The sequence below is a fragment of the Xenopus tropicalis genome, chromosome 9, assembly GCF_000004195.4.
Source record: "Xenopus tropicalis strain Nigerian chromosome 9, UCB_Xtro_10.0, whole genome shotgun sequence".
NCBI classification, from domain to species: domain Eukaryota; kingdom Metazoa; phylum Chordata; class Amphibia; order Anura; family Pipidae; genus Xenopus; species Xenopus tropicalis.
Genome location: NC_030685.2, coordinates 28097127 through 28110200, shown reverse-complemented (window position 1 = coordinate 28110200; position 13074 = coordinate 28097127). Strand labels below are relative to the sequence as shown.

At 41.5% G+C, this 13074-nt stretch overlaps 1 protein-coding gene across 15 annotated transcripts in view; it reads right to left on the bottom strand.

Annotated features, from left to right (window-relative positions):
- Positions 1-9523, bottom strand: part of sun1 (Sad1 and UNC84 domain containing 1) — a 34893-nt gene extending 25370 nt beyond the window's left edge. For 4 of the 15 annotated variants that reach the window (XM_002941806.5, XM_031893689.1, XM_031893692.1 and 1 more), the window contains exons 1-2: positions 3602-3799; positions 280-376 (exon numbers count right to left, since the gene is read on the bottom strand). In XM_002941806.5, coding sequence (XP_002941852.3) covers positions 280-356 — 77 coding nt within the window. In that variant the 5' untranslated portion in view covers positions 357-376; positions 3602-3799. Of the gene's footprint in view, positions 1-279; positions 377-3535; positions 3800-9347 lie in introns of those variants that run through there. The other 11 variants (XM_031893690.1, XM_031893691.1, XM_031893695.1 and 8 more) reach the window with 7 other exon arrangements.
- Positions 9524-13074: the final 3551 nt, after the last annotated feature.

Here is a 13074-nt window from a genome sequence, read left to right as displayed (position 1 = left end):
AAGATGGACTCAGCAGAAACATCATGCTAGAACAGGTTTCTCAGATAAATGGAATATTCCTCCTGCAGTTTATATAGAGCATACTGGAAATATCACTCACAGGGCTGCATACAATAAGGGTCAAATCATAGCTGCTGCCCATAATATACCAATATACCAGAAATTGCCCATTTGTGGCTACTATTTAATTGTTACATTTTGTTACTTAACTTATTATTATGTTCAATTTACGTCTGATAAATGACAAGATGGTGTTCAGCTGAAAGCATGGATTCTCACCTGAGAGCATAGGTATACCCAGTGTTATCTGGCAGACACTGAGGGGGAGCATAGGTATGAAGATGGGAATAATCCATTCTCACCGTTCTAGATCATACTGCAAGTATAATGGAAAGGAATTATTACTTGATGATGATGAGGATGATGATGATATTGAGTCACTGGAGCATTCTGCATAAAACATTCAAAGCTATTATGGCTTTCTATGCTGGTTGTTTAAATGCTACAGTGCAAATAGGCCTGTCGGAAACCTTTGACAAGATGAGCCTTGTCCTGACAAAGAGCCGATGTTTGAACTATTGTATTAGTGACAAAGGGCACGTACTACACAGCCAACCATACTTCTGTACAGCCTGTATAAAAGCAAACAGAGCTGCTTGATTATTCACACTGTTCGCTCATTGTAGTATCCAGTTTATGTGAAACACAAGCTCCCCGGCAGGAATAAAGTGGCACACCCATCCCAAAACAAAATCTGAGTCACCAAGACGCTGGCAACTTGTCACAAATTTGAAAATAGTGTGTTTCTTTCCTCTTTCCTTTGGGATTGTTTTAGGCACATGTTCAACCTGCTTTTGGCTAATGTAAAAAGAGAGAAAGGTTTTATAAACAAAAAGCCATAAACCTGTAAGCTGCATGCCGCCAGTTTGTAGCTTTCACAAGAACAAGTAAGTCCAGCCTGGGAGGGATGGGTACAGAATGATCATGCAGGCAGCCGCTGCCTTAGTCAATGCCTTAGTCATTAGTCATTAGCATTTCACAACTGAACACTCCTGTTTCCCTCGCTCTGCACAGGCCAAACAAGATAGTATGGAGGACAGCAGACTTAAAGCAAACACAGATAGGCAGGCTTCCCATTACAGGCATGTAGCCCACGTGTGTGTTATAATGGACAAGTGATCCTTATTGCAGTTGCAAACACTCACGTACATTTTTTAACAGCACAAATAGTGCTTTCTAATGCAATTACATTTACCAATAGCTTTAAAACACCTGACATATTTAAAGAAAGTTGCTTAAAATGACAATATTTCCATTATGCAAAATGCAAAAAGAAGAAACTACTTTGCCAGATGCCAACACAGATTTCACCTCTACACCAAACAAAGCAGCACACAGTGGAAAGAAAAGGACAGGAAAGACTGCAGGGCTATAGCAGAATGCACAAGGGATATAAATGTAGCTGATGTATGTTTTTGCTGCCAAGAAACACAGTAAAAATGACTGGACAGAAAGAAACAAGAATGCCCTTGAACCATTGTAAGGTATCTGAAATAGTTTATTTTCTGACTAACCCACCCTTGTACTATGATGCCTCTGACATAAAATGCAGGTAAGACATGCCAGTCCAGTATATAATGGGCAACAAAAATGCATATGAACCATTGTGTGTTTGTAGTAAGGACTGTGTCGGGTGCATTACATGTCTGTTTCGTCGTGCCACCATATACTCATATTCATCCTGTGCAAATTTACTGTAGACTTGGGGTGGCATCAGCTAGCCAATATGGGCAACGGGGTTATGCACACTACAGAATTTAGATCATAGCCCAACTTTCTTTGTACAACAGCATTTGCTTTTGTTGACTTAGAAGACTGTAAAGTCCACTGAAGATGATGGTGATGATGATCAGTAAAGCTACTCTGTGGTAGGCTATTGGTCAGGCGTAACAAAGGGAACTGGCATCTCGCTGCCAACTGCAGGGTTGAAACTATGCACTCTTCCACATTTCTTTTTCTGATTCTTTAGTGCATGTCTGCATTATACTTATTGTATCAATTTGTTACATATACAACAAGTTGCTTCTGCTACAGTACTGCTAAATATACATTATACACTGCTAGAATTCTATCGTCTTCACTATTTATCCAAAACAATAAAATGGGCCACATACCTGCTTATAAATACCTTAGAACTGCTAGATTTACACTGTAAATATGGATAAACTGAAAAATAATCATGAAAAAAGTGTTGAAAAGAAACTGTAAGGCAATTGGTACCCAAGGCATTCCACCATCCAGTGCATTGGTCTCAGTGGGAAAAGAAGGGGGGGGATAAACAAACACAAACTGCACTAACCCTTGAGAGCCTCCCTTGACATTTGTGACATTCAGCCATGCCATACAATAAAGGAACAGCGTGCAATCCCTGACCACATGGCTTGTCTGTTACCTCCCACTTGCTTATTTATACTTAAAACTGATAAAGAACTTGCTCACCAGCTTCCACAAGCTCTGCTAAATAAATCTAAAATCCCCTGCTACAAAATTTTACTGTTTGTATTTTTACACTATTTTCTTGATTTCTGTGCAATTCAATATTTCAGTTACTAATCACCCATGAACAGCACTTAACCTGGCTTAGGCACAGACATGTAACCATCACTGTAGTGTATGGCTGAGACCCAAAATAGAGAATTCCCTTTGCTAAAACACACGTAGACACAATTAACGGTAAATGATCAGCATTGAGTTTTTGTAGCGGTAAAAAGTAGCTGCTACTAGGAGCTCCATGTATCTTCCCCCTTAGGGGCTGCTGATCAAACAGGTTAAGGTAAGAAACACTGTTGCATGAAAAATACAAGCGGGGAACAAACAGGCAAACACAACTACATCCCAAAGTGTAGCACCGACAGGTGTCGTTACAATGTACTGAGGAGCTGGCAGGCAAAGGGTTACTCAGCCTGTGTATCTCCCTGTCACTTCCATTCAGAGGAAGGGGGGGAATCATTGCCCAGAAGGGAATTGCTCCATGCTAAAGTTTACATTGCCCAAGGAACAGTTTAGAAATCATTACAAATGCACCTCTGTAATTCTGTAGGTAGAAGGATCGGTGAATATAACAGGCTCAGGCTTTGGCTGGCATGCCCTGGGCAACAGTAAACCCATGTTTGTGCCAATTAATCCTGCCCTGCTTTGGAGGAGTTTTGGTAAACACCAAATGTTTCCTTGATAAAACTATTGCTAAGGTGGGAGAGAAAAGTGCCACACACACACACACACACACACAAGGACACACTGAGTTATACACACACACACACACACACAATATTGTGTAAAAACAAAACCAAAGCACATACACTGGAGACACAAGGTGCCTATTACTTTAAAGCAGCTGCTGAATGGGCTCCACATGACAGAGGCCACTCTCACTCACACATGGAGCAGCACTAAGGCTCGTATAATGCAAACCCTATAGGGCATTACTATACAACCAGCATAGCAACCGAGGAGCGGGGAACTATTAATAACTTGCTTAGATCAATCTGGACAAACAGCTCGTCACGTCGCTCTGAATGGAAGGGCCAACAAGCAATCAAACCTATGTCTCTAACATCCCGCTGCTGGTCATGTTCCCACAGAGGAGCAGTATCTGCTATATCCCAGGTGCGTTCATGAGGCGCCGGAGCGGTTTCCAATGGAGAAGTTTGGAAGTGGGCAGTGTTATCTATTCCACACTGCTGCAAGATCCCAAAATGGCTTCTTCGCCTCAACAAAGCCTGAAGGATCAGTCTAATCCGATCCACCCACTCCACAGCTCCTGCTGTCAGTCTCAAGCGGGCTTTAAATTCATTGGATAACAGGAATGGGAGCCCGCCCAGTTATTTAACCATGTACATACATTCTACACCAGAGAGAAATATGCCCACAGACAGGCTGCAGCTCTCTGCTATTGTTAGAGTGCACTTTGCTATGCAGAGCCCTGCATTCCTAGCTCTCTCACACACACATATATAGAATAACAGCCAGTGCATTCATTTAACCTCACATCCTGCAGAGCACTCAAAGATTTCTATTAACACATGGAAAATCAAAATACTACCTCCATGAAAGAAAAAGCAGCCTACAAAGTAACACAAAGCCTTTCTATGGAAATACAATATATTAACACAAATTTGCCCATGCAAAAGACAAAGTCATAAAGCTAAGCTACTCGTTTATCCTGTCTGGGAAGCACACAGGGCCAGACTCATAAGGGGACAATGTGGAAAGGCTAAATATAAACCAATGGAGATTATCACAGGGATACACGTGTGTGTAGTTTGAAATGAGAAGGGTTGCAGCAGTATGGCAACACTGCACCAGAGACTTATCTAAACAGCTGGTATTCAGAGATAGCAATGCAAAGGCTTCCGGAGGTTCATCTATACTCTCTCGCTCTGTGGGAAAGCTATTCTGGGGAAAATGAAGCAAATATGGGGAATGCAGGGGAGCACTGAAAATAGGCAAGCAGAAATTGTGCAGGGCAAACAGATCTGGCCAGAAAAAAACCCAGCATCCAGGATGATGTCTGTAAATATATACATATATAATCTATTGAAATTCTTTTCATTTAGTGCTACTTGTATACACACACACACTTTCCATAATGACAATTTTAGCATTTGCACACTAAAGTAAAGGTGGCCATACACACAGAGATCGTTTGGCAACCTTACCTGATATGCCAATCTAAGGTGGACAATTTTGGGCTAATTCAATAGTTCGGCCCTAGGGCCAAACAAGTTAAAACTTGCCCATCCGCACCCCATACACGGACAGATAAACTGCTGAATCTGTCTAAAGGACTCCAATTGGCAACTTAAAGAGATACGGACACCAGAAATTAAACATTTTTTTAATCTTATGTAACACCATCTATGCATGCTATTTATAATTTTGCCTTAATAGTAGTCGCCTATTGCTTTTACATTACATATATGATCCCCCATATTTCTTTATGAGGGGGCTGTCATATTTCTGCAGCAGGAAGTTATAACTGACAGGTTGAGAAGGGACAGTCAGGTTTAGAAACCTTACAAAAGCGGACATGACCTATAGGACCTATAAGTAAAATTTCATGTACATTAATATTTTGAAAGTAGTTTTGGTGCCAGTATCACTTTAAATCTGCCCGTGTATGGCCACCTTAACACACACACAGAGATACTGGCAATAACACCAGACAATTTTTCCTTTAGCAAGATATTAAGGAGTAGGATTTCCATATATCCCTTTTGCCCAACTGCAAGTTCCTTTACCAAGGTAAACAGAAACGTATAATGTTGGTGGTTCTGCATGCTAGCCAGTCACTCACAGACTTAAACTAGCCATACATGATCAGATTTGGCCAGTTTGACCAATTTTGTCTGATCATGTGGGTACATATGGCAAGTCAGGGGAACATCCTGCGATCTCATGATTCTTCTATTACTCATGCACAATTATAAACCTGAAACATGCTGCTAAGCACCAAACTATTACAAACATGATTTCAAATTAAAGTAATTAAAAGGAACGTGCCTTCAGAAATGTAATGAAATACATGTTTATGATGCAGTGCTACCGTGCTTTACTCAGTAATACAAAGGGTATCAATTCACACATTTTTGCATAATGAAGGCCAACCTGTACATAGGTTAAAGGAAAAATAAAATCCTTTTTGACATGAGGTCACTTAGTTGGGCTTATGTAAAATAAGGTGCATAAGAATGTCTGATTTACAGGATGGTAATACATACATATGTACCCTTTATGCCCAGCTGCAAGCACTGTATCTTAGTCATATCCAAGGTGAGCCATCAGCGGCTTGTGGTCCTGGTGCAGCAAGCACGGAGTAGATGGCTACACCAAAAGCTGGTAGCTTTGCAGCAAGACTTTACATGCTTTAGTTATTTAATTGCAGTAAAAAAAAAAAAAAAAAAAAAGCACCAGTAAAATCATCAAAAAGTGAAACCTCCCAAATAATGAAAGACAAACTGTGCGATAAAAGAAAATGTATTTCTAAGCTATTTGTCAATATAAATTAAAAGGATTTAACATTTTTAATTAAGGTTACTTGAAAACGTAATTGCTATTTCAAGCAGCATTTGACTGTCTCTTTCAAATATCTCCATGGCTTGCCCTGATTGTTAAAACAATGTAAGAGTAGGGCTTCTCCTACCAAGACTCCAAATCCCACATTGCTTTGCAGGATTCATTATAAGTCTGCAATTAAGAGAGCTTTGTGGGGATAACATTAATAGATAACTTTAAAACCACTGACAATTTCAGGGCTGTGGAGTCGGAAGCAATTTTGGGTACCTGGAGTCGGAGTTGGAGTCGGTGGTCCCATAAACTAATGAGCCGGAGTTGAAGGATTTATGTACGGACTCCATTGCCCTGCCAGGGCTGTGGAGTTGGATTTGTGGAGATGGTAGTGCCATTGAGTCAGAGTCAAAGTTAAGGATTTATGTACAGACTCCACAGCTCTAGAAAATTTTCAGTTAACATACACACAAGAATGTATTCTTCCCCCATTATTAGGGTATTCGTTTTTGTTTGTTGTTTCAAATCTAGAATACCACGGTATAACTCTGGAGAAGTACTAGGAATTTAAAATTTATATTTATAGGGGCATTTAACAGCAGTGTGGAAACTGTTGCCACTTGATAAATACACAATAACAGTCCCTTGCCCCGATAGAACCTCACATCTTTATACTGCCACTTGCATGTTGTGAGACAAAGTAGGGATCATCTGTTTGCTGACCACTGAATTCAGACAAAAGGAAAAGCCAACAACGCCTGGGGGAAGTGTTAACTTACTTGTTAGACCACCACTAAAAGCATGCAACTGCATTAGAAAATAACAGATTCATAAACTTTGAAAAAATTAATTTTGGAAGAAACGGCAGTGTTGGCAGCAAATCTTGTTTCTTTATTACAAGCAGAGCCTGAGATCTCACTCCAACACACACAAACTTCTGATAAACACACAGTACCATCCAGGATAGAGCAGCGATGGAACCAGCAGTCTCTATTCCTCATTATCCCTAGGAAAATACCTTGTGCAGGGGTCAGGCCATGTTTTGTAATACAGTAAGGCAAAATTGTCTGGTATGTTAGCAGTTGCACTGACTAGTGTAAAACAGATTCCACTGCGTGGATCAGCAGTGGTCCTCTCATTCACTCACTTCTACTGAAGTCACATGTTCTGTATAGGCAAGTAGGCAGGAGTTAGTAACATGACATTTAAGGAATTATGCAGCAGTTCTATTTCTTCAAGTATACCTGACAGCCTAAAAGCCACCAGCCTAAATTGCAGCTATTAAGCTGCAACAAAATAACAAGAACTGCCACCAGACAAGGGTGTGTGCCTTTTAATAACAGAAATCATATAACCAATTCTGGCTGCAGTTTACCAGTTAACCTTCTGTTTCTTTCTGTGCAGAGCAATGCTTGCTCAACTTTGATAAACTAGCATTAATTAACAATTAACCTCTCATTAAGCACATTTTTGCAATTTATTAAAAAAAAAAAAAAAAAAAAAAAAATATATATATATATATATATATATATTTTTTTTTTTTTATTTTTTTATTTTTTTTTTTATTTTTTACCAGCAAATCACCTATAATCCATATGTGCGAGCACTGTTTAACCAACTGTTTTGCCAACCCCACAAACCCCCTCCTATACTTCAGCCTGTACTGCCATTCACCCTTAATCTCCTGGTATTTGTTGGCTGCCTTCCATTTCTATTTACTCACTTCTGCTATATGATGCCAGTGCGCACTCAAGTGACTTGCTGCGGAATGGGAGACCAGCTTTTCTCCTAGGTTCAGATTTAGCATTGACACACTAAGGGAATGAGTGATCCCAAATCTGAATAGAAAGATAAAGTAACAATAACAATATAATTGTAGCCTCAAAGAGTCATCTTTTTTGGCTGCCGGGGTCAGTGACCCACCTTTGAAAGCTGGAAGGTCAGTAAAATCAGAAAGCAAATTCAAAAATAAAAAAAAAATAAATAAAAAATGACCAATTGAAAAGTTGCTAAGAACTGGTAATTCTAGATACTAAAGAGTAACTTAAAGGTGAACCACCCCTTTAAGTCATGCAGCCCTATCCTGGGAAATCAAAAGGAGAGGGCACCTCTTTTACATCCCTATTTTGACTCCCATTTTAAACACCATCAATAATACAAAAGCATAAAAATTCAGGTGTGCAGCTCCTAAGGTATAGGAACCGACATTAGCTGGGGATAATCTTTTGCATGTTACTCTATAATAACTCACATATAGTTAGTTGGCTACAAGAGGGTGTGACTCGTAGCCTGTGCCTATTGTCTGACAAAACACATTCCAAAGGCACTGCCCTCAGGGTACAGGTTTCCAGCACACAAGAGTACCCTGCCAAAAAGCATAACTCTGGCTAGGACTAAGTACTGAGCCAGGTAAATGGAAGTAGTAACTGTAGCCTTATAAGACGTTAAATATAAAGGGAAAAGGGAGTAGGAAACACAAAGTTTGCACAAAAAAAAAAATATGGTTTTGTTGGCCTATTACTTTCCTTTAAGTACTAAATCAAAATAAAAACTGTTCAGCATCCCATGCCTGTGCCATTTAAATGGGGTTTAGTGGAAATACACAGTGATATTGGATAACATTTTCCCATAGTGCCATAAACAGCACCTATACTCTCCCTGCCCCTTCAGCAGTTACTGCAACATCATAAATGGCAGATTCCACCATTATAATACACCCCACTGTAAACATGTTCAATCAACATGGATTTAGTGGTGACTATATTTTCCACAACCCAACAGGGGCCCCTGGCTATACAGGAATTGCATTCTAAGTGTCTGTTGGGAGGAGTCCATAATACAGAAACCCACTAGCTTTGGTGGAACAACTCCCACCATTCCCTCCAACAGTCACAGTTCAAATCTCAGCTGGAAAGCTGCCAACTTCGCCCCTTTCCAATGTACATACCGAAACCAACAAACACCACGTCCTGTTTTCTTTATCCCGGTAACCCCTGTTTTTTGGGATTGCAGGTTGGATATATCGTTAAAATTACCAAATACATAACATAAAAGCACATCCCTATATTGCCACACCTTTAACTAATGTTTGTTTATAACTTACTAGTATACTTAAGGTGGGGGGCTCATAAGAAAATGATATAACTCCTTGTGAAAATAATAGAATAATTCTTATATAAAGAGCCCCCACATAGGCATAGTAGTGCAATACAGCAAACAAAACCAAATGCCCAGAATCAGGCAGGACATTGAAAAATAACAAGCCACTAGGTCATACTCGCCTGCATCTAATAGTGGGGTGGCGTGGTGATGTAGAACCTGACTCACGTTTCGCACTACAATGGCGCTTCTACTGGGGTAAGTATATTGGCGCACAGCCTCTGTTTAAAAAGCTTATCTCACCTTGGCTACAGAAGCCTACATGGGTCACACTGCTGAGAAATGCACAAATCACTCAGTCATTCACAATTAAGTGAAGTGATTAACTGACAGAGACTGATGGGATTAGAATTTCCCACCTTTTCCACAGTGAATCTGAAGTGTTTGCTGTATTGTGCTAGATCCATTTAAGTGGAATTTTCTTCCACGCTCCTTATTTTAGGAATACTCTGTGAAGATGGGATTTTTTATGATACTATGAAATAGTTACTCCACAGATTCTAATAACAAGTCAGAACCACTACTATTAGAGCTTTCTGTTAATGACTGCCACCTGTTCTATGCTTTATACATACCTACCAATAGTCCCTCTGACTTAGTTAGACTGTATGTGTGTGTATATATATATATATATATATATATATATATATACTTCTCAAAATAAAGGGAACACAAAAACAATACATCCTAGATCTGAATGAATGAAATATTCTTATTAAATACTTCGTTCTTTACATAGTTGAATGTGCTGACAACAAAATCACACAAAAATTATCAATGGAAATCAAATTTATCAACCCATGGAGGTCTGGATTTGGGGTCACACTCAAAATTAAAGTGGAAAAAGCACTGCAGGCTGATCAAACTTTGATGTAATGTCTTTAAAACAAGTCAAAATGAGGCTCAGTAGTGTGTGTGGCCTCCACGTGCCTGTATGACCTCCCTATAATGCCTGGGCAAGCACTAACACAAATGGCTCAGGTAGTGCAGCTCATCCAGGATGGCACATCAATGTGAGCTGTAGCAAAAAGGTTTGCTGTGTCTATCAGCGTAGTGTCCAGAGCATGGAGGCGCTACCAGGAGACAGGCCAGTACATCAGGAGACGTGGAGGAGGCCGTAGGAGGGCAACAACCCAGCTGCAGGACCACTACCTCTGCCTTTGTGCAAGGAGGAACAGGGGGAGCACTGCCAGAGCCCTGCAAAATGACCTCCAGCGGGCCACAAATGTGCATGTGTCTGCTCAAACGGTCAGAAACAGACTCCATGAGGGTGGTATGAGGGCCCGACATCCACAGGTGGGGGTTGTGCTTACAGCCCAACACCGTGGAGGACGTTTGGCATTTGCCAGAGAGGACCAAGATTGGCAAATTCACCACTGGCGCCCTGTGCTCTTCACAGATGAAAGCAGGTTCACACTGAGCACATGTGACAGACGTGACAGAGTCTGGAGACGCCGTGGAGAACATTCTGCTGCCTGCAACATCCTCTAGCATGACCGGTTTGGCAGTGGGTCAGTAATGGTGTGGGGTAGCATTTTTTGGGGGGCCGCACAGCCTTCCATGTGCTCACCAGGTAGCCTGACTGCCATTAGTAACCGAGATGAGATCCTCAGACCCCTTGTGAGACCATATGCTGGTGCGGTTGGCCCTGGGTTCCTCCTAATGCAAACAATGCTAGACCTCATGTGGCTGGAGTGTGTCAGCAGTTCCTGCAAGACAAAGGCATTGATGCTATGGACTGTCCTGCCCGTTCCCCAGACCTGAATCCATTCGAGCACATCAGGGACATCATGTCTCGCTCCATCCACCAACGCTACGTTGTACTTCAGACTGTCCAGGAGTTGGTGGATGCTTTAGTCCAGGTCTGGGAGGAGATCCCTCAGGAGATCATCCACCACCTCATCAGGAGCATGCCCAGGCGTTGTAAGGAGGTCATACAGGCACGTGGGGGCCACATACACTACTGAGCCTCATTTTGACTTGCTTTAAGGACATTACATCAAAGTTGGATCAGCCTGTAATGTTTTTTTCCACTTTAATTTTGATTATGACTCCAAATCCAGACCTCCATGGGTTGATAAATTTGATTTCCATTGATAACTTTTGTGTGATTTTGTTGTCAGCACATTCAACTATGTAAAGAACGAAGTATTTAATAAGAATATTTCATTCATTCAGATCTAGGATGTCTTATTTTTGTGTACCCTTTATTTTTTTGAGCAGTGTATATTGTTACAACACTCTGGTTGATACATTAATTGTTGTCTATTATTTTCTCAAGGAGTTATATCATTAATATTACCCAACACTTCTAGTTTATTATATGTCCTGTTTTATTCACATTCTCCCCAGGCATATTTAAATGTGAGTGTCATACCAAAGCCACTAACTGAACCTCCCTCACCTGCGCCACAATATGGAAACCAAACCAGGAAACCACAAACCCAAGCCTTGAGCCCATACGACCATGTGTAAGAATGACGTGCCTCTTAAAGGCATTAGGCCTCTTACAGGTACTTGGGGCATATTCTTCACTGGCTAAGTGTCCATGGCCATAGGCCTTAGCTTGGTAACAGGCTTGCATTTATGTCCTGTTACCAAGCTAAGCTAAACCAGGAAACCACAAACCCAAGCCTTGAGCCCATACAACCATGTGTAAGAATGACGTGCCTCTTAAAGGCATTAGGCCTCTTACAGGTACTTGGGGCATATTCTTCACTGGCTAAGTGTCCATGGCCATAAGCCTTAGCTTGGTAACAGGCTTGCATTTATGTCCTCTCTGCTTTAGAGCAGGAGGGTATCTCCAAAAGCATGACAGTAATGCTAATTTTGTTGCTAGGATTGCCACCTGGCTATTTTACTGGCCTAGCTGGTAAAATTGTTGCTTAATTCCAATGTTATTAATAGGGAAAAAACATAAAAATATAGAAAGGCTGGTATTTTTTGCCACGTGCAGAGAAGTATGGGGCACAGTTGGATATAACCATAGGGTTACTGATGGGTGAATGCCAGAGGGGCTGCTGTGAGATTCCATAGACACTCACTGTTTATCGGACCTGAAGGGGGCTGTTTGCATACCTTAATGCCAGTGCCTGTTTTGACTTTTAGTACAGACATGCCCCCTCCAATCCATTAGTAATAATTCCAAATCCCCTCCTTGCTCCATCACTAACATAGCGCCTGAGTGCTTGAAACACCTTTTTTATTTCTTTGTAGAATCCAGGAGAGAAGAGACTTCAGAAAGTGAGTTTTGCAGTTTCCAGGTTCCTGCTGCAGCAACCCGATTCACCAAGTTCCTTGATAAATATGTAGCCCACTTTAGTTGGCAGTGCTGCTACCTGCTGCTACTTTTGGCGCTAACAGGATCCCTGAGCCCCGCTTACTATGGGGGACAGATGTTACTTTGCTGTTTGGCGTGCCTCCACCCAGGATAGGGACAGATTAAACTGTAACTCCCCTCCCTGAGAACTTGATATTGTACTTCTGCTTAGGGACTTCCAGCACTCCCGGTACCTTGCCCCTTCCCTTTGGGGTAGCTCCTTACCGAGCAGTGAGGATCCTCCTTGGAGTAAGAGACAGCACACTGGTGTGATGATGAACCAGGTGATTATGTTTATTTGCAGACACACAGGCAGGCTCTACAGGATTACAATGGTGAATCAGGTGACACTCAGTTCCTATGGAGATCCCTTCTCCTGCGGCCTACTCTCGGTACTTCCCGCCAGGTGACCCTCCTTGGGAGTTCCCCCCCCCCCGGTACTCCCGCCAGGCAGACACTCCCTTGAGACCTCACCCCGGTACTCTCGCCCGAGCACCCACCAGGAACCTCCTGATCTTAACACTTAGTGC